We start from the raw sequence: 23,828 nt of genomic DNA, 5'->3' as shown, positions 1-23,828 counted from the left end.
CATTCTAATTCCCATGGTACAGTGAGGGAACTACGCTTCAAACAGTTTAAGTACTCTGCCCAGGAAAACACAATAAAGACGAGACAGACACTGAATTCAGCCCCAGTTCTCCGACTCCAAATTCAGCGCTGTGTCTCCAGCATACAACTTTGCTTCCCACGCAAGACCGCAGCTGGCAGCAACGGACAGGGTGACCTGACAGTGACGGCAGCGGGGTGGGATCTGGCAGGATCTCCTTCTTCGGAAGTACCGTAAATCCCATGGATAATAGCTGTATCTACCGCACAGGGCTGTTGTGTGCTGATTAAATGAGTTAATGGGTACAAAGTGCTCAGAATAGAGTCTGGCTGGTAACGAAGGCTAAATGAGGATCTTGCTATCGTTGTTGCTGCTACTGCTGTGGTGGTGATTATTTTCGTCATTGTTATGATTATTACTGACTTCTAGATATAAAATTATTGACTTCTCAAATACCCACAACAAATTATTTTTCTCTCTGTCCCAAAATGACACACAAAGGCCTAAGCACACAAAGATGGGGAGAACAAGAGAAGAAAGAACAGCGACGTAATTTTGGAAGCTGGAAAGCAGAGGGGTGAGTGGGACATGACTCAGTAGACCTGAGAAAGAGCTGAATCCTGAACCAGCAATGGGGAAAGTCAAGAATGATCAAATTTACGCTGTAGAATCTCCCACTTCCCGCTCTAACAAAGCTCAGGAATTTGCAGTAACTGTTACCTCTGGAGATGAGGATGATGTAGAAAGAGATAAAGTGAAGAGATCCGGTTGAAAAGCAACTATAAACTCAGATTCTCTTCTTACTCTGCACAGCCCCTTCTCTACATCAGAGATTTTATTCCCTGCAGGGGAGAAAGAGAAAGTCTCCGGGACCAGGGTGGAAGGCGGGGAGAGGGCAGGCACCAGCATATAGAACTAAAAATAGGGCAATTGGATGGATATATGTATTCTGGGAGCTGGGCCTTCAACCCTCTTCTTTCATTTGGCTCACCTGGCTGCCAAGCCCTGTCTCTTCAGACAGGACTCTGGAAAAGTCTTCCCAGGGTAATCTGAGGACTCCAAGAGAAAAACTCTAACAATATTGATAGTCAGAAGTTCCCCCAAATAAATGGCCCATAGGATGATTCATTGTAATGATGCCCAAGTTGACTACTCCAATATCTGAATGATAGTTACAGAAAGAGAACAGAAGAAATCATCAAAGAAATTAGACACTTCCCAGAACTGAAGGACATGATTTTCTAAATTAAAAAGGTTTATCTAAGGCCCAGTGCAATGGATGAAAATGGGTCTACACCACATCATTAACATGTAATTAACAAGCTTGCAGAAAAAAGAAATAGGTCCATACGAAGGATCAAGAGCAAAATAGTTTTGGACTTCTTAATAGCAACACTGGGAGTTGGAAGGCTGTGGAACAATACCTTCACATTTTGAGTGAAAATGGTTTTCAATCTAGAATTCTATACCTAGCCAAACTCTTTATCAAGTTTGAGAGTACAATCAAGATGGTTTTAGATATAAAAGGAAGATCTCAAAAATTTACTTTTCATACTCTTTCTCAGAAGGTACATCACCACATCAAGAAAGTGTATCAAGAAAGAGGAGACATGTGATATAAGAGAGGAGCTCTCACATGGAAGAAGCAAAGACGCCTGGACAACAGTGAAGGGAGATCCCAGGGTGACAGCTCTGCAGTAGGCACTGAGGACAACTGTTCAGACTGGAGCAGTTTAGAAGGCACCGGTAGAAATTTATCCAAGAATATTGATAGAATGCCTATTGCACCTAGCCACCCTGAAGGGAGATGTGGACAATCTGGAGAGCATCTGTGTTATCTCCAGGGAAAACAAACAGAGAAAATGTATAGGAAAGGAAAAGTAATTATAGCTTATCAAGTGGCTTAGTTCCAAATAGTATTTCACAGTCACAATAATGTATACAATGTACATTCATTTAACAAAAATTACAGTAAACTCTGTTGAGAAGATGGGATGTTTGGAAGGCTATGCGGATGTGATAGGGTGGTGAGTAGGTAGTAGGTGGGGCAGAGAACTAAATTCTTACTTCCACAGTGGAAAGTCACTAGATAATGTCTAAAATAAAATTTAAAAAATAACATTAAAACATGTTATTTAGTACAATGAGGTATCACCTCACACTGGTCAGAATGGCCATCACTAAAAAGTCTACAAATAACAACTGCTGGAGAGGGTGTGGAGAAAAGGGAGCCCTCCTACACTGCTGGTAGGAATATAAACTGGTGCAGCCACCATGGAAAACAATACAGAGGTTCCTTAAAAAACTAAAAATAGAGTTGCCATATGATCCACCAATCCCACTCCTGGGCATATATCCAGAGAAAACTCTAATTCGAAAAGATACATGCATTCTAATGTTCAAAGCAGCACTATTTACAATAGCCAAGACATGGAGGCAACCTAAGTGTCCATCGACAGATGAATGGATAAAGAGGACGTGGTATATATATCAATGGAATACTACTCAGCCAAAAAAATGAAATGATGCCATTTGCAGCAATATGGATGGACCTAGAGATTATCATACTAAGTGAAGTAAGCCAGACAGAGAAAGACAAATGTCATATGATATCACTTACATGTGGAATCTAAATTATGATACAAATGAACTTATTTACAAAACAGATACAGACTCACAGACATAGAAAACCAATTTATGGTTACCAGAGAGCGAATGGGATGAAGGAGGGATAAATTAGGAGTTTGGGATTAGCAGACACAAACTATTATATTTAAAATAGATAAACAACAAGGTCCTACTGTACAGCATAGGGAAATATATTCGATATCCTGTAATACACCATAATGGAAAATGTGAAAAAATATATGTATATGTATAATTGAATCACTTTGCTGCACACCAGAAACTAACACAACACTGGAAATCAACTATACGTCAATTAAAAAAAAACACACACACACAAAACCACGTTATTTTGAAATACAAAGGTCTATACCAGAAGTGTCAGCTAAAAGAATTGTAAGTGGTTGTCTCTGTGGGAGGGGAAATTGGTGGAGAGGAAGGGCAGAAAATGGCTTCTCATTTCTTTAAGCACTGTGTAGGACTGTTTGAATCTTTATCTATATGAATATCTTTGATTAAAACAACATCTATGCTTTATAACACCTCACTGCATAAACTTGAGTGAGTTACTGCCCAGCTTTGGTTTCCAAGTTCCGCATCTATAAAACGGAGTCGGATTAGACAGCCTCTGAGGGCCTCCTTGATCTAACATTTACACTGCGATTCCTACCACGGGAACTGGTATCATCTCACTACACACTCAGCCCCTAGGTCCTTAGGACTTTTACACTAAAGTATCACTTTCTACAACGGGTGGGGGAATGCTGACGGCTGAGAACACTGCTCTGTGGGAACAAAGATCCCCACGTGATTTTCTAAGGGCCAGGTCCTAAGAAGACTGAGAAGGAGAGTGGAAGGGATCATGTCAATTCCTCCTCCTCCCCTGCTATGTATGAGCATTAGCTACACTGGAAATGTATTGAAAGAAGATGAGACCCTAGACAGTAGATTTTCCAGTTATTAACACAGCCTTTAACCAGAGACCTTCATCAATTTGGGAAACGCCCAACTGCCTATGGCAGGAAAGCTTTCCAGGATCAAGGCAGGCTACCATTCCGCAGACCAGGCACACAACCCCCTTAGACCACCAGGAAGGCAAGACTACGGCGCACATCACAACTCTGTATGCATTTCCCAGGGAGGCTGGGCCTGGAGAGCACAGCCAGAGACCTCTGTACGTCTTCAGCTCTTTCTAGGGAAATCCCTCCCAAGTCCCTCCTTTTGGGCTTTGTCCCCCAGCCCCGGAGAGAACCAGACATTTCAGACTCAGGCTTATCTGAGTCTAAACAAAATCTTTGTTCCCTGCTCTTAATTCTTAATTGACTTTTTATAAACATTATCATCAACAAGGAAAGCCTTTTCTAAGCACCTCCAGAGTACAGAGTGATCTAGATGGGGCCAAAGCAGAAATGCCCTTCTCTCTCTTCCCGTCCCCTTACTGCCCCTCAGTTCTGGCACCAGACACATAACAGGCACCCAGGGCGGACTGACTTTTGGGGGGTGATGATGATGGCTCATTAAAGATTGAAAATCTTGGAGAAATAAAGGAGCAGGAGAGCTTTAAAACTTACAACTTCCTCTCCTGCTGGTAAAAGGCCAAATTTTAGTGCTCTAAGTGAGGAATGTTAATCATCAATCGTACTTGACATAAATAAAATACCTCTGTCATTCCCCACTTGTTTTTATATCCTTCACTTCTACCTGTACAGTCCGACGAGTCATGATCACTCTCGACTACTATAGAAAGGAGAAAAGGCAGGTATTATCCGAACCCCACAGGGAGGCCAGTCATGAAGAGGTTCAGCCACCTGCTCAAGATTTCTCGAAGGATTCTCTAGCAGCTGTTCAACTGTTTTGTCCTGGGTACCTACGAGGTCGGGGAAGAGAAAACTGACTTTACCTTTCTTTGCTGTTTAAATTTTGATTTTTCCCTATGACTACTACTTCTATACTTTAAAAAAAGGAATTCAATTTTATAAAAATGAAGGAATTCATTCTTCTAGTGTTGAGACACTTGGCCAGAGCCGCAGAAGCCATGTTCTTTACCACCCTCTGCCGCAGTACGTGTGACTGTGAGAGAAGAAGATGCATTCCTGTCTGCCAAGCCTCTGGTTCTCCTCCCAGGGAACCCCCGCTGCCTTCTGTGTCTGAGGTGGATCCCACAGTCTCTCTTCCATATCCCATGGTCAGAAGAGCATCCTCTGAGACTCGGCTGCTGTACGGAGCAGCTCAGAGGAAAACAGACAAGCTCTGAGCATGATGTAGGGTAGAAGGAAGTTCCCTGAATCAACTTTCGGAAGAAAAGTCCATCCCTGAAAACCTCCCCCTGTCATGGTATGTGTGAGTGCGTAAGGGAGGGGAAGAGATTTTTAAAAGCCATAGTTAGGAAGCGTGGACACACAGTAAGCTAACGCCTGCTCCCACTGCAGCACACAGAGGATCCTCAGGAATGCTGGGCAGGGGACACAGAGACAGTGCCCTGTGCCGCCCATGGGGGGAACCTGAGCAGAGAGGGCCCAGAGGAAAGGGAGCCTGTCAGCCTGGGCTCGACTTCAAGTGTGAGCCCCCAGTCAGGGCAACGACTTCTTCCCTTAGTTCTTGAACCCTGGCCAATTAGCTGCTAATTAGTTTGTGTATACATTCCAGCAGGAAAGCTGGAAAATTCTATCTCAACTTCAGCAATGAGGTTCCTCCTGCAAAATTTGGTCTTGCCGATCTCCCAGATAAGCCCCTGCACCACCCAAAATACGGTCTCCACCTGGGCTTCGGAACAGCCAGAGACGAATATGCAGACACACATACCATCTAGCCCGTGTGCTGGAAGCTTCAAACAAAGCAGCATGGGAAAGAGAGATCACATGGTCCTCATTCAGCTATGAATCGAGAGAGATAAAGGAAGGGGGGCCGTTCAGGGGCAAAGAAAAAAAAAAACTGTGTGTGGGGGCTGCAGATACTTCCAACACAGACTTTCAAAAGTGCACATGTGTGAGGTAGCAACCCACTAGACTGGAAGGCGCTGGAGCATTAGAGACTAGAACAAGTATTTAGCGAACACCTCCTACAAGCAGGGTACCATCCTAGGCCAGCCAGGTAAGCACGCTTGCATGGAGTTCTCAAGCACAGAATAGGTATCTTAAGTGAAAATACGAGGTTGGCAAAGGGAACCAGCCTGATCCAGAGAGCTGCTGTCACTCAGGGAAGGCATGGGTGGTCAGGGGAGGCCTCCCAGAGCCGGGGCATCTGACACAGTTCTGAGGGCAGAACGGAAATTTTCTAGACCCGTGGTCCCCGAATCACCTGAGGAATGTTTTAAAAAAGTACAGATTCCTGAACCCCATACCAGACCTACTGAATCAAAGGCTCTAGGAATGGTACTCTGGAATTGCTATTCTTTAAAAAAAAAAAAAAGATTATTTATGACAAATTCAAAACATACAAGAAGCAGACAGAATAGTGAACCCCCGTGTACCCATCACCCAGTTTCAGCGATCACCAACTCATGGCCACTCTTTCCTCACCTATATCCTTATCTAGTCCCCTTGTCCAGTATTCTGGAATCTACCTATTTTTTAAACCAGGGACTCTAAGGCAGTCAGACCATAGATGTGACCTGGAAGCCACTCACTGATCAAGACGCAGATTAGGAGCAAGGGAATTCCAGGGACAGTGGAGACAAAGACTAGGAGAAATGAAAGAGAAGGGTATTTGGGGGAGAACGGCCTAATTTGGAGGGCCTTGAGGGTGGGATACACGGTTGGGGGAAGGATCCTTTTGATAAGGATCAAAAGACCGTTGGGGTCCACGAGGGCCCTGTCAGCATGCATGGTGTCTTTGTGAGAAACACAAAAAGGCATCTCCTCTGGGTAGAAAAAGCACCCCTTTCTGTGCTTTATCTTATGAGGGTTGAAGGATGCTAAGAAGGGGATCCTGTGACAATCAGCCTGTGCTTTGAAAGAACACTGGGCAGCGATGGAGAGGGAGGTAGACAGACAGAAGGGCAGAAAACCGAGAGGCAGTGAGTGAGTCACGTCAAGAAATTCTTGCAAACTAGCCAGGGAAGAAGGAAGAAGGCCTTGGAGGTTGTCTTGAAAGAGAGAGATCTTGTGCGGGGTTCTGGAGAGAGTGATATGGAAGTCACGGGCACACGGGTGTCATCTGGAGGCATGCAAATGCTGAAATTGCTCAGGAGGAGTAGCTGGGGATGAAGGCCGTGGGAAAACGCAGCATTTAGAAGATGGGGGTGAAGGGGAGAAGGACCAGGCCAGGTGATATAGAGATTGAAGCGAAATGGTCAAGGAGATGGGAAGGAGAGAAAGAGAGGGGGCACGTATGGCTCATAGAAGTCAACAGAACAAACGTGTTCTCGGGTGTGATGAGAGGGAAGCATTCAACGAGGGAAGTAGAAAGGAGAAGAAACCAGACATGTAAGCAAAAGTCAAGTTTGGGAGCACCTGGAATGACTAGTAAAGTGTGGACTTGGATTTGATGAGCCCCATGGCAAATGTCATGATGTGTAGCACAAGCTTACTGATCAGTTATACTTCCTAAGTCTGTCACTTACGGCCTGGGGCAAATTATTTAAGGGAAGTCTCTGAATCCCTGCTGGTAAACTGTGGATGATTATACCCACTCTGATAGGGAGGGGATGGGGATGGTATATCAATGAATGACAATTCTCCTTGTCCCTGGCACCTAACAGCACTGCCTTGTAGTACGGGTGATCTTTTCACATATCTAACCCCGGTATCTCTAACTAGCCTGCAACCAGTTTGGGGGGCAGACATTAGGGTTTTAAACTAATTGAAGCCAATGGTCATTTGTTGACCATTTACTACGTGCAAGATAAGAAGAGGATGTAAAATAAGAAGATCAAAGGGTTAAAAAGAAGCAGCCATGGCCCTAAAGGAGAGGGTGGGACTTAGTGAAGGACCCACATGGATGCCCGACCCCAACACAAGGTGAAGAGTGGCAGGTGCAGCAATTAGTTTCAACTTGCAATTCATTCCCAAATTGCAAATAAATAAATAATGTGTGGTGGATGGAGAGACTTGCTCTGGTTGGTGGGACCGGGCTTCGAGCCGGCAGGCAGTATTGCATGAGGCTTCTGGGCTGGACAGAGGAGGTGGAGAGGAGAGCAGAAAAATGAGGAAGTTGGGAATTGGCAGGTGAGTTTGAGGAAAGCTAAGAACCTCGGTAGGTTCAAAACAAGAGATCATGGGAAGCGAGGGGAGAAAGACGTTCTGGGCTGTAGTAGACATAACCTAAGGTGACCCCCAAGGTGTCACACTCTGGTATAATCTCATACCCCCTCCCCTTGTATACGGCGGTGAAACTGTGACTTACCTCCAACCAAAACAATGTGGAAAAGGGATGTGATATCACTGCTGAGATTATATGACATTAGAGGGCAAGGGCCAAGGGATTTGCATGTATAATTAAAGTCCCTAAGTCATTTGACTTTGAGTTAAACAAAAGAGAGATTAGCCTGGCTGCGCCCAATCTAATCAAATGATCTGTTTCAAAGACGGTTCAGGTCTCCCTGAAGTTAGAGACTCAAAGCAGGAAAGACTTTCTCTCCTGCTGGCCTTGAGGAAGCCACGTGAATGCTCCAGCTGCAAGGAAATGAATTCTGCCCGCAACCATGTAAGCCTGGAAGAGGAGCCCAAACTTCAGATAAGACTACAGTCTGGCTGACACCTTGATCACAGCAGAGAAACCCAGGTGTGCCTTGCCTGGACTCCTGCCCCGTGGAAACTGTGAGACAACCAATGGGTGTTGTTTTAAGCCACTGCGTTTGTGGTAATTTGTTACGCAGTAACAGGAAACAAATACATGGACTCCTGTCGTGGAGGGCCATGAAAGCGGGCTAAAAAGTATAGGCGTTGTTATGCAGGCCATAGGGAGCCACTGACTATTTTTGAGCAGAGCGACTTTAGGGAGCTGGTGAGGGTTGGTCAGAACCCCTTGGAGAACATTTAGTCAGGGCATTGCTCCCGGGAGCAGGTCAGTGAAGTTCTGGTGAGGGATTCGTTCTGGGTTGAACCAAGCCAGCTATTCTTCTACCCAATTTAAAAAAAAAAAAAAAAAAAAAGGAGGAAGCAAAATCTGAGTAAAGAAATTGACAGTCATTGAAAAAACCTTAAGGAACTTTAGTGTCCTTGTTGCTAATTATAAATATTTACTCCTCCCAGAATTCCTGACCTCACAGAAGAGCCTGCGTAGTCTCGCTGTCTTACTGGAAAATTTCTGTGTGTGTGTGTTCATTCTATGTTTTCTTGGAAGGGGGACAAGGCAGTAATAAGGGACTGGATGATCTGTAGAGAGTCACTTCCTGTTGGATATTGTCTAGTTCCCCTCCCTCCTCCCCCCCAAGATCATAAACCCTGAGACCCGCAAGGAACTCCTCCTTCTCCGATTCTATCTGCTGGAGACAACTAAGCCAAACAAACGCAGGAAGTGGCAAGAGGTTGGGAAGGGGAGGAAGTTCATGGCACAGAAGGAAAAAGTAAAGAGAATGCCCTGATGTTCAAGGAAGAGGGTAGGGGGTGGGGCAGAGAGAAATGAAGGTCACCCCAAGGTTACTTGGCGCCGAGCCTTTAAAATGTCGTGCTTAAGCTTTCAATCAAAACTGGCACAAACAGTGGGTCAGATCTCCCGGGGCCATTCAAATATTAACATTCACAGTGATAAACAGCCCCCAAAAAAAGCCCTCTGTAAGCAAATTGGAACAAACAGCTAATCTAAAGAGGGTTGCTAAGAGACCAGTGGGGCAGGAGCCAAGTCAGTCCAAGCATCCGGAAAGCTCTTTATTTTTTTCGCTTTTGGGGAAGAGAGGAGGAGAGGAGAGGTACCTGTAGATGACTCCATGTTGGTGGAGGAACATGAGGGCTGACGTAACCTCTGCAGCATAGAACCGGGAACGAGGCTCGTCGAATTTTCGGGACCGCTGAATCTGGAACATGAGGTCTCCACCATTTACATACTCCATGACGAAAAAGAGGCGGTCCTGAAAGGAGAGGAGGAAATGCCATTTAGCGAATTCCGCTGCAGCTGCCCACACAGGCCAGCAAGCGTACTGTGAGTCCAAAGTAACAGAACCGGGACTCAAGGACCCTAGTAGCACACGTTCCGGAGAGAAGATGAAGGAGTTAGGGTACGAAGTGTTATTCTAAAATCTGTCTGTCTTACTTTTAGAGGCGTCAGCTTGGTCTAGTGGGAGAAGCCCAAAATTGACAGAAAGGAGATCTGGGTCTCTGTCTAATTTCTGTTATGACCTTGAAGTGTGACCTTGGACAAGTCTCTGTCCCTTTGCAGGCCCCAGTTACCTTGGTATGTGTGGTGGGTTACATCATGCCCCCCCACCCCCGCAAAGGTATCCATGTCCTAATCCCTTAATGTGTGAATGTTACCTTAGATGGCAACAAAGGACTTTACAGTTGTGATTAAGTTAAGGATCTTGAGTTGGAGAAATTATTCTGCATCACCAGAGTGGACCCTAAAGGCAGTCACAAACGTCCTTATAAGAGGGAGGCAGAGGCGATTTGAGAAGGGAGGAGAAGGCAACGTGACCAGGGAGGTGGAGGTTAGAGTGATGCGGCCACAAGCCAAGGAAGGCGGTGCCACCAGAAGCTGGAAGAGGCAGAGAAGGATCTCTCCTAGAGCCTCTGGAGGGAGCATGGCCTGGCCGACACTCTGACTTCAGCCCAGGGACACTGGTCTCAGACGTCTGGCCTCCAGAACTGTGAGAGAACAGATTTCTATTATTTTAAACCACCAAGTTTGTGGTGATTTGCTACGGCAGTCCTAGGAAACTAACACAAAGCAACATGGACTAATGAGATGGTGAGAGCCCCTCCCATGAGGGTCACGTCTCACTCTGGAGGATGCTCCTTTTGGGATTCCCACCCTGGCGTGCTTCCTGTGGATTCTGTCCTCAAGAAGGGCCAAACCACAGTCATCCCTCATGAGGGGTGGTGCCTTCTCATCTGCCCACCATTTGGAGGTGGGAAGAAGATGGACCGAAATTCACTTTTGCACAGTTTCTTGCCTACAGTTTGTGGAGCCTGTAGAGTGCGGGGTGCTGTGCTAGACAGGAGGCAAAGAGTTATAAACCATCACTGTCCTGCGGCGGCCGTGGCGGGGGGTGGGGTTATGATCCAGGGGCAGAGATGGGAAATAGGTAGAATGATGAAAACAAAACAGGAGAAGAGTGCCTTAAAGACACTGGGTGCTGAAAGGATTAGGAGAAAGGGGAGCTCTCTGAAGTGGTGGGGTCCATGGAGGATTCTAGAAGGAGCTAGGCCCTCACTTAGAGGAGGAGGAGGTGCGGGAGGTGTCAACAAATACCAGGACATGGGAACAGAGAAGGCTTGGGGACCGGTAAACTGACTATGTCAGCAGGGGAGGAACGTTCATGGAGCAAAGGGGAAACAGCGAGGTGAGAGGCCAGAGGGTCAGAGTACATTCTTAACATACAGATTACAGTCTCAGCGGAGCTGCCAGGAGGATGTCAGCATATTGTTTTCAACCAGAATTAGGAGAATCATTTCCATGAAGACTGAGTAAAAATCACAGTGACACTTTATTCAGGGAGCAGCCTGGACGGCATATCTACTTTATAATTGGCATCTCTTTGAAAATAAGTCCATCCTTAAGAATTGTTATGAATTCAGACTACCTTCTCCCCCCACCACAACCTCCAGAATTATTCAAGCTTTACTGGTATTCACCAAGGCCCTAAGGTCTAGCTTCTCTTCCATTTGTCTTGACCCTCCCCTTCAAAGCCTGCCTTGTTTTCTCCCCCAAGTACAATTTTGTACTCAGAAGTATTCAGAAGCCAACCATTCATTTAATCACCTAGTCCCCATTCAAATCCTTATTTCAAAAATCAAATGATCAGGCCAACCCCATTCCAACGAAACCAGAATTTCTGAGGATGGGACTCAGGCATCAGTAGTTTTCAAAGGCCCTCCTGTGATTCCAGTGGGCAGCCAGGGTAGAGAACCACTCTTCCATCTGGTTTCTGCCAAAGTGAGATATATGGATTATAAGTTATCGGAGTCTTCCTCTTTTATCTTTTCAAGGATCTCCCAAGAACACAGGTTCTCAAACTTGTGCAGCAGAATCTGACAGAGGCTTGTTAGAACATGGATTCCTCCCCCTCTCCTCCCGCCCCGCAGAGTTTCTGATTCAGAAGATCTGGGTTGGAGCCTGAGACTCTGCATCTCTTAGTTCCCAGGTGATGTTATGCTGCTGGCCAGGGACCCCCACTTTGAGAACCACTGCCCTAGAGCACTTGGGGCAAGGCTTTCCCATGGCAAGAACAGCTGCGTCATGCATTCAACACTGCCCTAATCTAGCTGAACCGTCAGAAACAGCTGCTACAATGCCAGTCCATGGTCACCAACTTGGACTTGGGCTTTAGCAACAATGGAGTACTTCCTTGCCTGTGTCTGAAAGAATCCAAATTTCTAAAGAGGAAAAATCTCCCCTCCCCATCCTGCCTCCCTGGCTGCTATTTTTTTTTTTTGCGTTACGCGGCCTCTCACTGTTGTGGCCTCTCCCGTTGCGGAGCACAGGCTCCGGACACGCAGGCTCAGCGGCCATGGCTCACGGTCCCAGCCGCTCCGCGGCATGTGGGATCCTCCCAGACCGGGGCACGAACCTGTGTCCCCTGCATCGGCAGGCGGACTCCCAACCACTGCGCCACTAGGGAAGCCCTCCCCCTGGCTGCTTTTTATACTCCAACACCGGACACACGGCATTTGAGGATAGGGGCCGTGGAGGGAGAAAGAAGAGCTCCCACGCTGATTTCATCACTTACTGGCTGTGTGACCTCAGGCAAATGACTTCAGCCCTCTGTGCTCAGTTTTCTCATCTGTGAAAATGAGGATGATAATAGGACCCACCTTACAAAGTTCTTATGAGGATTAAATTACATATTAAAGTGCCTGGCTCATAACTGTTCCTCCATAAAGACTGTCTGTTCCTATTGTCACTACAGTATTCTAGCTAGAGGTATGATAGTTAATACGGTCATTATCGAGTCTTCATTTTCCCTGTCCTTTCAGCAGTATTTTCCCCTGATCACCTCCTCTCCCAATAAACGCTTGCTCCCCTTAGCTTTCAGCTGGTTCTTCCCTGTGACTGTGGCAGGTTTTGTCCCGCCTTCTCTTGTAGGCTTCTCCTCTCTCCAGCCTAACTTACAGTTAGGTGTTGGAATCCCACAAGGCAGTGTTCTAGGCACCCCCTCTTTCTGTACACGCTGAGTGATCTCATCCACACCCACAGTGGCTACTGCACCTTGACACCTATGACTCGCAAACGTCTCCCTCCATCCTAGACCTCTCCCCCAATCTGTGGACCCATTTACCCAGCTGTGTTTCTGACAACTCCCTCTGATGCCTCAAAGGCACTCAAACCCAACATGTTCAAAACTGCTTCATAATCTTCCCCCAGCAAACTGGGCCTCGTCCAGGGTGCCTGTCTCAGGGCAGGGCTTAACCAACCAGCCAAGTGTATAAATCAGAAACCTGAAAGTCATTCTCAATACCTCCCCTCCTCTCCTTTATCCCTCATATCCATCACCAAGCCCTACTGCTTTTACCTTTTGTACCTTTGCACTTATTACCTCTGTACCTGTTACATTTGCCTTTCTGTTTTCACCACCATCATGGCCACCATTCTCGCCCAAGCAGTTATCATCTCTTGTCGAGATTCTTACAAGAGCCTCTTACTGACACTCCCTACGTTGATTCCAGCTCCCCCGGCCCTGCCCTACCAAACGCTCATCACACTATGGACAGAGTTACCCTGCTGAAATGAAAATCTGATTACAATGCATCCCCCCTTCCTTCCCTCATTCTACTGACTCTTTCAAACGTTTCCTGATACTCTTGGAATAAACAGAAGACTCCCTAACATGCCTCGTGGCCTGTGTGATCTGGCCGTACCTAATTCTTCTGAGTAAGAAGCACTTTCAGCTGTTCCCTGTTCCCTCCACCCCGACAGCAAACTCCCTCCTGCCACAGGGCCTTTGCTCAAGCTGCTCCCTCTGCTTGGCATGTTTTCCCCTCTCCTTTCACCTCATTAATCCCTCCTTGTCCTTGTCCTTCAGATTTCAGTGCAACCATCTTTTCTTCTAGGAAGCTGTCCCTAACTTTTCTGACCAGGTCAAATCCCCCTATTACATGCGACACTCTCCAGTGGGTCTTTGCTTTGTGTCACTGATTTATGTCTTTCTCCGCCAGTAGTCTGTGTACTTCATGAGGGCGGGAACTATTGGTAATTCTGCCCTGCTGGTTTTTAAGGGAATTAGTCTAACCCCAAAGAAAAGCGGCTATGATTCCCTTTAAAAACAAGCATTATGTGGGGAGAAGAACTAAAAAAGTTTAGGGGGCTCTAAGAGAGACACAAAACCAAAGGGTGCTCTGATATTTGTATCTGCAATTTCTTACTGCTTAGGGAGTTAAAGGCTTCAAGACAAGTCAGCCTGCTGCACTAGGCCTCCTGCCTGCAGACTGTGCCCAGGAGTGCCCACTCTGACCACTTCCCCCTCAGGGGGTCTGTCTGTATCAGCACCCAATATTTGGTATAGCTTTGAACAGTTCTTTGGGTCCGCGGACAGACGTCTTCACCTCCCCGTGAGATGGTCAGTTCCCTGAGGAACATACCTTATACTTCCCAGCAATCACCATCACCACTACCAGCTCAGAGGCGCTCAATAAAAATCTGCTCATCCAACATTCACTCCACCTTAGCATCTTGAGGGAGGGACTCTCCTTGGTTTAGTTCCTCATTGTACCCCCAGCGACTAGAATGGAGCCTGGCACAGAGTGGGTTCCTAGTGTGTCTTTGTTGAAAGCATGAGGTCTTAAATACCCACCGCAGATGAGGCCCTGGTTGCTGGAAATTCAACAGTAAACCAGAGTTGGTTTCCCCAAGTTATTTCTATTGTTAACCGCGTTTCGAGTTATTCTAACTTCAGCCCATCTGAACTTCAGTTTTAACTTGGTTTTCTACTCAATACAGCTCAACGTGCATGGTCCCAAAGCATGGTCAACCCTTGTGACATAGGAGGGACCGTTTTTAAAGCAAGACAAGTTTTTCACTTCTCCTCCCTCCATTCAGTGAGTCTGGATTGTTTCTGACCTCCACACCTAACACATCTGAGAAGCATGTTTTGATGCAGAGTGAGAACCTCAAGTCATTCTGGGAACTGCTTAATTACATAAACTGAAATCAAAAGAAAGCTGGCAAACCCAGCAGCTACTCATTAATCCCCTCTTGGCATCAGTAGAAAACAAAACAAAACAAAACCCCAACTTCCTTGTAAAGTAAGCAAATATGTTTTCTGAGGTAATCAAAGATTTTAAAAGCCTTATCCTACCTCCTCCTCCCTTAATCACACCTGAATGTCTGAAAAGTTACGGTCTTGTGATAGCAAGTAAAATAATAAAATCAGGAAAGAGATTATATGTCATGGCGATTTAGGGTAAGAATAGTTAATAATGACCTACAAGCCGGAAGGGCCACGCCATGTGTTTGAAATTCCCATTGGGCTCCATTTTCCCAGAGTGCTAACCTTTCCTGACTTTGAAGGGAAAACTAGGCCCTCCCTGTTCATCTTTCAAGGTGTGATGGATAGCCAGAGGCTTCCTCTCAGCAGCACAGCATGTCCTGCCAATTGGGTTTGTTTAGACACACATTCTCCATCGTTTGTTAGCTGTTTATATGTGCAAAGATTCTATCATCTTTGAATCAATTTCACAGGAATGCCCAACAAAAGACTGGACTTGGAACAGTCCGCCTTTGATGTGCCAATGACAGGATGAACAATTTCTCTAAGGTACCATCTGAGGGAATCGTGGGGCCCGACCTCACACTCTGTAGCATCTCCTTTTCTCTCCATGTCTCCATCATTTAACCTATCAACTCGACAGGTCTCTCCTGGGTGCTCTGCCCTGAGGCAGGTGGCTGGGAGATATGGAAGATGATATAAGCCATGGTTTTGATTTTTGGGAGCTAGGAATTGAACACAGGAAACCACAGAAAGCAACACGAAATGCTCTATCATTATGTGCTAAACCCTCCTGTATCAAATCAGATTGTGAAACCTATGTATCTGGGACCTTATCTTCTTAGGCCCCTAGAGAAGAACTGTCTGTCATCCAGGCCTTAGCACTTACAGAAAATCATTATAAGAAACACTCATAAGAAAATTCTTTCTGTATTTTGTTTTCCATAATACAACTGGTATTGATGGAACTAGCCATTGCTATAGAAATTGTGTTGAGACAAACCTGAATTAGGGAAAGACCACAATTGAGGTCTTGAACAACAGAAGGTGGAAGGGGTAGAGAGCCTGGCAAGTTAGAAGCACAGCCCTGAAGGGCAGAGGTAAGCAAGAGTGGCCACTGCATGTGGGGATACGAGGAGGGTAAGAGTAAACCAGTGAAAAAACTTGGATATAGGAATGAAGGAGACAGATTCGATGGTGGGGTGAGGCCAGATGGTTCTGAAAACACAGGTGGGAAGTAAAGACCTCTAGAGATCTTCTGAGCTGTACACTGGCGTAACTAAAGCTGACTAAAAAAAAAACTATTCTAAAAGCAGAGTTTATGATGGGTTGAAGGAAGGTTGCTTGAAGTTATTCCACCTCTTCCCTATTTCCACTGTGTTAAATGTTTTATTATCTTTGAGAAAGACCAACAAGCAACACTCCCTCTCCTCTATTACACTTCCTGGATCGAACGAAAGGAAAGATCCAACCACTTCGGGAAACGTAACCACCTCAATTTTATTTCCCCACCAAGACGGAACAGCCAACATCACAATCAACTAAAAACAGTCAGTCATGAGTGAGACTCTCCAGCTCTCAGGGAGACGTACCATCTGTGGACCACAGGCAGAGCCTTGTTCAACTGGTGTCACAGACCTTCCACTAAGTTTGGTGAAAGAGAGTTGTAGATAATAAAAAGAAAGGACCTTTCTTCTCACTGAAGACTTACCTGTCAATTAACAGAGAACGAGAGTCTCATCTGCATAATAATTATGATCAGGGATGTAAACTTTCTTATGCAATAACACTAATAATTATCACCCAAAAAATGTCGCTTAAAAAGATTCACGTTCACCCATCCTCAGCCCTTCTCAGCTTTCTCCCCCTTTCACCTCCCACTGTGCAAGGCCTTACTCGGTTGTGGTCTTTGCCAAATTCAGATTTATCTCAACCAAATTCCTACAGCCACGGCCAATTCCATCAACGCCAAGAGTGGAACGGAGAATACAGAATGGGCTTTCACATTGCTGTTTCTTATAATCTTCCGTAAGTCACAGATGGTAGAGTCTACCCTCCTTTGGGTAAAAGGGGAGAAGTATTTTTTGTGGGGCAAGTATTAACCTAATCAGAACCGGCCAAATAGTAAAAATTCCACGCAAAAGTCTGCTGGTTGAGAAGGTATAAACTTCATTCATGTCCATCTAATGTTTGTTTCCAGCTGCTTTTAACCCTGCTTATTGGAAGTACACAGGACACCTCAAGTCTAAAGTGACCTAAAGCTGTACTAAACTGACTCACTCGATAAAGCTCAAAATAAACATTTCCTGCCTCTGATTAGAGCTGCACTTAGCCCAGGGAAAAACTTCAAGTTACTGCCAACCTGCCCCACGCACACTGATCTGTGTGTGAAAGCCAGGGCAAAGGGGGAAAGGCTTTGGTTCAGTACGTCAGAGAACACTTGCCTTTCATAGGGTCATCAACATCTTAGGGAATAGAAGTTACTATCACGTGATATGACAGGACATACAGAATGGCCCCCAAATAGGCTACATCTCAATGATGCTGACACCAGAGTGACCTCATGCCATGAAAAAGAGCCACACCCCTAAAGGTAAGTAGGAATAATGGTTTGTTGTTAGTTTTCTCTTTGAAAATGATAGAATCAAGGGGGTTTAGATGGGGAGCATGGCAGTGAAATGTGCAACGGTGTGGTTTTGCTGAGGTTCCCTCTTTTATTCCACTGCATTACCAGAGCGTCAGCATCACCTCACAGCACCAGGCTCCTTCCTGGTTTTTCACCCTCTGGCTGCTTTCTCCATCAAGTGCCACTCCTGGGGTGTGGCTTCTGGCTACTGTCCTCTGTCCCTGGCTGTTGACCTGGACTCCAGGAAAGCGGCAAGGCATCAGGAACCTTGCCCCTCACTCGTCTGCCCAACTTAGCAGCCTGGCCATCTTGTAGAGGTTTCACGCTCTGCAGTGTGCCTGTTGCCCACTGAGAATCTGGTCTGCCCATTCTGGGCAAGATGGTGACACAGGCCAAATCTGTCTTTGATGATACCAAGAGTTAATTTAAACAGAAGGAAAACACTGTCACCACTGTCACCAGCAGTCAGCTGTCTGAAGCCAAAGTTAAGAACTGAATGAAGCCTCCCTGTAAGTGTTTTTAAGCAAAGGAATGAAAGTATGCCTGTTCTAAGCCCATTTCCCCATCCAGCCAAGGCCCGTGTCATAGTCTTGTCCTTTACCAACGCTCTTTTCGTGAGCTCAGGCTTTCCCTCTCAATCCAGTGTGTGACCGCATCAAACTCTGACTGTCCCGCCAATACTTCCTGTGTCTCCGGCAGGATGTAAGGCCCAACAGGTGGGCCTCAAGACTCCCCTTTCTTGTGTATCCCCTTCTTATACAGGCTTGGTGCATGTCTAGCTGGTGAAGAAGAACTAAATGAGTATCTCTGGTCTCCAGCTCAGATGCTAGAGATGGACCCCAGGCAGAATGGAAGCAGCCCATGTAGCTGCTACTCTGATTCCAGAAACTTCAGATGCCACCTTATTTCCCGTGCCCAACACAAAAAGAAGCCCCTACAGAGGTCACACTTGAGGTCTGATTTCCAGGAGGCTCACGCACCTACCGTTGTAAATAAAGCCTACAGTCCTGGGTCAGGCCGGCCATGAACTGTGTTATGGCTGCAATTGTTGTTGCTGTTTTCTCTCTCATTGTTTTTTGTTTCTTTGCTTGCTTAATTCGATTTAGAATGAAATTCTGCTAACCAATTCAGGGATCAGAATGTACCCACATCAATGTTAAAACGACCAGTCTATTCAGAGAAAAGTCATCAAGGAAATGTTTTTCCAATTTTACACACAAGGAACAACCGTTCAGCTAACTTTACATCCAGCTGTCAACGTCACAATAGTTCCTCTTTTCTTACCTTTCCTTTCCTTCCCAAAGAATATACGAAGTTCTTGTGACAGTTTTAAACATAAGCAAATACCAGGTAGCTGGCCCTAAAGAGAGAAGGTACATCACTATTTCTCTTCAGTTGTGGGAAGGAAATATAACCTGCTTAGATGGAAATATTTAGGTTGAGCCCACCATACAGAGAAGAAAGGAAGGCTGCCCCTCATACGCCCTGGCTTGGTGTAGCAGTCAGAGCTGATCCTACACGTAGCGGGCAGTGATGTGGTGAGAACCTCTGTTTAGCCTGCAGACCGGATAACAGATGCACACTGTGGTCTATGCGGCAAATACCTGAGTTTCCAATGAAATATTATTTCTCCACTTGGAATGCTGGAAGGACGGCACTCTCTTCCATTCCACAGTTTACCCATTCACTAGGACCTGGCTCACGCCCGATTCAGCCGACACCGACCTTTTCCCTTCCTGATCTGCTCCGGAGCTTTCTGTCTGCACCAGTTTGAGTTCTTGGTTATCCTTACAACACGCTTTAGTAGAAGCAGGACACAGGTGGCAACTGCTCCTGTGGCAGTTGGACTCTGCTGGTCATACCGCATGGTCAGTGTGGCATCCGATTCTGGGTACCATATTTGATGCTGACAAACTTAGAGTTCTTACGGAGGATGGCGAACAGGAGGGTGTGGAGAAGCCGAGACCTGTAAGTGGCTGAAGGAAGTGGCAATTGTCAGCCTCAAGAAACCCACTCTTAGAGGATGCCGAGAGTCCGAGCTGAATGAATGAATGAACAAATGAATTAGCTATCAAACAAGGGAACAAACTGAAGAGGAACTCTCTTCAAACGAGTGAAGTATTGCCATGTTGGTAATCAACTGCAGGACTGCCATGTTGGTAAAGACAATCTGTGTTATTGCAGATTAACTAAGACCAATGGGTAGAAGATAAACCGAGGCCCCTTTTATCAACGTCTAGGAAAGACTTTAAAGAACTCCAGCCTCCTGTCTGGATCCTGCTGCCTTGTTCTGCAGTGAATTCCTTCCAACCTGAGGATGCCAGCCTTGTATGGATTATCACTTTGCAGGGTTGTTAACAGAAACCCTCTTTGTTCATTGAGGGGATGGGCCAGATGAGCTGGCTGAGCCACAGAATCCCTTGGGAGCATTTTAGAGCATGCAGATTTCTGGGCCCTTTGATCGGAGCTTCTAACTCTGGCTGGGCCTTGGGAATGAATGTTCACTTCGTTTTAAATTCCCCAGGTAGCTCCAAATGCTCAGTGAAGTTTGGGAACCACTGGACTGGACAACTGTCCTGGCTTCTGACATCAGGATTTGGTGATTTCATTGCATTGGGTTCTGCATCTTTTTGTGAGAATTTCATGTGTCGGTAAGTCCAACAAAGTGTAAATTCTTGGACCAGTGGTTTCTAGCTTTCCTTCAGCCCAGGACTCTTGACAGACAAGGTGTGCTCTCAGGAAAACCATGGCTTTCCACAACAGGAGGTATCTCCTGCAGTGACCAGGGCCATGTCTCCTGCATCCCTGCAATGCTTCATACCATGCTGGGCTCATCCAAGCCACTCCACTAATGCCATAATAAAGCTCTTATGTGTAGCTGATACCATGCTGTACTGTGGATTTGCAACTGTGGGGCCATATGAAGACAAATCAAGGGCCTGAAATTCCCACCCACAGTTAGAGAGCTGTGGTTTCACCACATTACTGTATTCTTTGTCCTTTCCATTTTATCAGTCCCACTTGGCTTGACTTGCAGTCCCACGGACACCTTGGTGGATTCATATGCATGGCTGCCCCAAACCAAATAAATCACACCATGATGGCAAGAAAGCTCGGCTGACATCTCCACTGTGCTAAATTCCCTTTCATGTTCTGACTCCTTTAATAAAGCCGAGATGAAAACGCGCTAATCTGGGGGAAATTGGCAACTTGGAAATAATACACTAATGTATGCATACAACTCAATCTTGTGGATTCTGGACACTTGATCACATTGTTTTAAATCTTAAGTGGCATGGCTGGTGGCTGCAGGCAAGCTGAAGAGGATTTCCATACCACTTCACTAATACTTTCATTTGATGACAGATAGAGCATGAACAGAGGTTTTTCATTATTAAATTCTTTGATCTCCATACTTCCACCCAGGTTTACTCTGAACCCCAGGCAGTGTGGTGAGATAAACTTGTAAGTATTTGGTGTAATAGCACAGTGTCCTCTCCAAGGAACTGTTTAACCTCAGCTGGATTCCGGCATGTGTTGTTTTCTAAAAAATCCATGAGCACAGACTCCAATCAAGGCTATGCAGTCTACATGCAGCAGGTGTAGGTGTTTGTAGAAGCAGAACAAAAACAGCCTGTGTTTAATCTGTGCACAAACCTTTTGTTCTTAATGACCTGAAAAGGTGGTGAAATAGACAAAGCAAGTGAGAGTTTCAGGACCAAGTCTCGCCTCTGATACAAACCGAGGGCCGGCAATTCCGAGAGGAGGCTGGTTTCTCTAAATGTAGAAATCCATGATCTCAATGGACTTGTTAATGACACGAATGAGGAAAAAGACTTGGAGAACCTCAAATGAAATGTCCCTAACTTGACTGTGGCCGGTCCCCGTTTGTAGAACTCTGCCAGTGGACGTTTCCGAATGTTCTGATAGCCTTCTCCATCCACATCCTCACCTGCATGCTGTAGTGGTCCAAACTCAGCCTCTGGACCCAGACTGCTCGTGTTCAAATCCTAGCTCAGCTACTCTCTGGCTGTGTGAACTGGACAATCAGGGGTGTTGGTTTCCCCATCTGTAAAACCAAGATTCGATAGTAGCTACTTCTTGGAAAATTATAATAGATTATCCTTATCGTAGGTGCCTGGCCCCCAAAAAAAGTGCTCAGGAAAGTATTAGTTTCAAGTTTTCATTCACAAGCCTCCATTCAGTGGCTTCATATGGCTCAGTGATGAACACATTTCAAATCAGTCCATTAGTTTGTATTTATAGAGGGCTTTCAAAAAGGCTACAGTCTAGTTGGAGGAATGAGAAGCTCCCATGAAATAAGAGTTAACACCACAGGAGAGTATTTTATTATTTGTGGATTTATGATGAAGAAATAGTGAAGGAAAGCTCCATGGAAGAGCTGGGACTTAGAGGTGGAAGGGAATCAAAATGAGGAGAGTTTGGGTCTTCCAGGTGTAGGAGAACCATGAAGTCACAGAGATGGGATGCATTTGGTAGACTTTGGGAATGGTGAGGAGGTCTAGCTGTTTGAAGCAAACCATCTCTAACGCGGCCTTTCTGTTTTTCTTAGAAAATTATAATCTAAGATTAATGTGAGGACACAATTAACAAGTGGAAACTGACAATGGCTCTAATTTATTGAGCACCTACTACCTGTGAAGTATGAGCTACTTTTCCACTGATGCAACAATCTTGAAAGCAGGTGTTAATATCCCCATTTTCCACGAAGAAACAGTGGCTCAGAGGAGTAAGCTGACTTGCCTGAGGCTACTGGTAAGTAGTACAGCTAGAGTTTGAACCCAGATCTGTCTGCCCCAAAGCCAGGGCTCTTTCCGTCACCCTCAGCATCATTCAATAAAGCTGACACTAGAGTTCACATTTTATGTATCAAAAATAATGGTGCTTGGGGCTAAGGTTAGAGACTCTGTGTTCACGTCTGCACATTAAACCTCTGCTCAGGCTGTATTTGTAGAGGTGGTCTTGAATCTCTAGGACACAAATTCTGGTGCTTTTTGAAGCAGCACGACAGGGATTTGTTCCTCTCTCTGGGACTCTTGACCCTCTTTAGAGTCAACAGAGAATCTAGGTGAATACAACGTCATGTCTTTTATACAACGGTCTGCTCTTCAATTCCACCATCTGGACCACCAATGTGAAACTGTAAGGGGAAAAATGGCCCCTGAGTGGGGGAGAGAAAACACTGGTGCCACGATCCATATTATCCATGACAACAGAAGCTAACACCACTCTCAAGTCCACGGGCCGAGGGCTACTTTGTGATACTGCAGGCAAAATTAAGGTTAGGATTTTAACCTTAAGAAAACTCCACTCTTCCTAGCTTATTGGAGCAGTAAGGTGGGAAATAAAGATAAAGGAGTATACTAGAGTTGACCAAAAAATGGCCAATCTGGGGCTGTTTAAAGTAGGAACAGCAGTCCTAACTTCTTATAGCCCTGAAGGTGTTATTATACCAAAGTCACCAAGTAAAACTAAAATAACATTCAAAACTCTTTCTACCAAGACTTAAAAATATGTGCTGATTTTATTATTACAAGAGTAATTCTATTGGTATTAGTGATAATACAATGATAGTCTGGAAAAAATTTTCCATCAAAAAGGTTTACTGGTTGACAAGAGCTCATATTACCTTTGTAACATGGAAATCTGAATTTCCTGATACATGCCAGATAAATGACCTGATTTCACAGTAGTGGAAACTAATTTTTTAAATGGTCGGAAAATATATGAACGAATATTATGTTTTAAACTGTAAGGCACCATATGCATTTGTTATTGTTGCTGATTCATATAATTCTTGCAAAGCACACACTCAAAAAAAAATCTCTACTTATAGAAACATACCACAGATGCAGATCACACCGTTACCCAGACAAGACCTACCCTTAGCCTTCAGAAATCACTGCAAAGAACAGTTGTATGACCTTAATTTTACCAGTTACGTGACTGGCAATTCGGAGAGACTTCACCCTGCAGGTGGTGAGCTGTAGGTAAGGGAGAATTGTAAGTGAGAGTTCTAAAGAGGCTTCCATGTAAAAGACAGTATCCCAAATGCTCTAATTTGTTGCCTCGCTGAAAAACGTGCTACTTCTCCACTCAAGAGCCTTCAGTCACTTGAAACGAAACCCAAATTATCAGCAGTAGCGCTTTTCAAACTTTAGCATGCGTAAGAGTCAACTGGACACTTTTTAAAAAACACAGATTCCTGGGCCCCAAAATACTGAGGCTGTAAGGTCTAGG

The 23,828-nt window shown here is 45.4% G+C and overlaps 1 protein-coding gene across 4 annotated transcripts in view; it reads right to left on the bottom strand.

Moving 5' to 3' along the window:
• Positions 1-23,828, bottom strand: part of PRKCE (protein kinase C epsilon) — a 513,799-nt gene that overhangs the window by 75,149 nt on the left and 414,822 nt on the right. For all 4 annotated transcript variants that reach the window (XM_032652450.1, XM_032652451.1, XM_032652452.1 and 1 more), the window contains one exon: positions 9,495-9,649. In XM_032652450.1, coding sequence (XP_032508341.1) covers positions 9,495-9,649 — 155 coding nt within the window. The remainder of the gene's footprint in view (positions 1-9,494; positions 9,650-23,828) is intronic.

Source organism: Phocoena sinus, chromosome 13, assembly GCF_008692025.1.
Source record: "Phocoena sinus isolate mPhoSin1 chromosome 13, mPhoSin1.pri, whole genome shotgun sequence".
Classification (NCBI taxonomy): domain Eukaryota; kingdom Metazoa; phylum Chordata; class Mammalia; order Artiodactyla; family Phocoenidae; genus Phocoena; species Phocoena sinus.
Note: the sequence above shows the minus strand (reverse complement) of the source record. Positions and strands in the feature narration are given on the sequence as shown.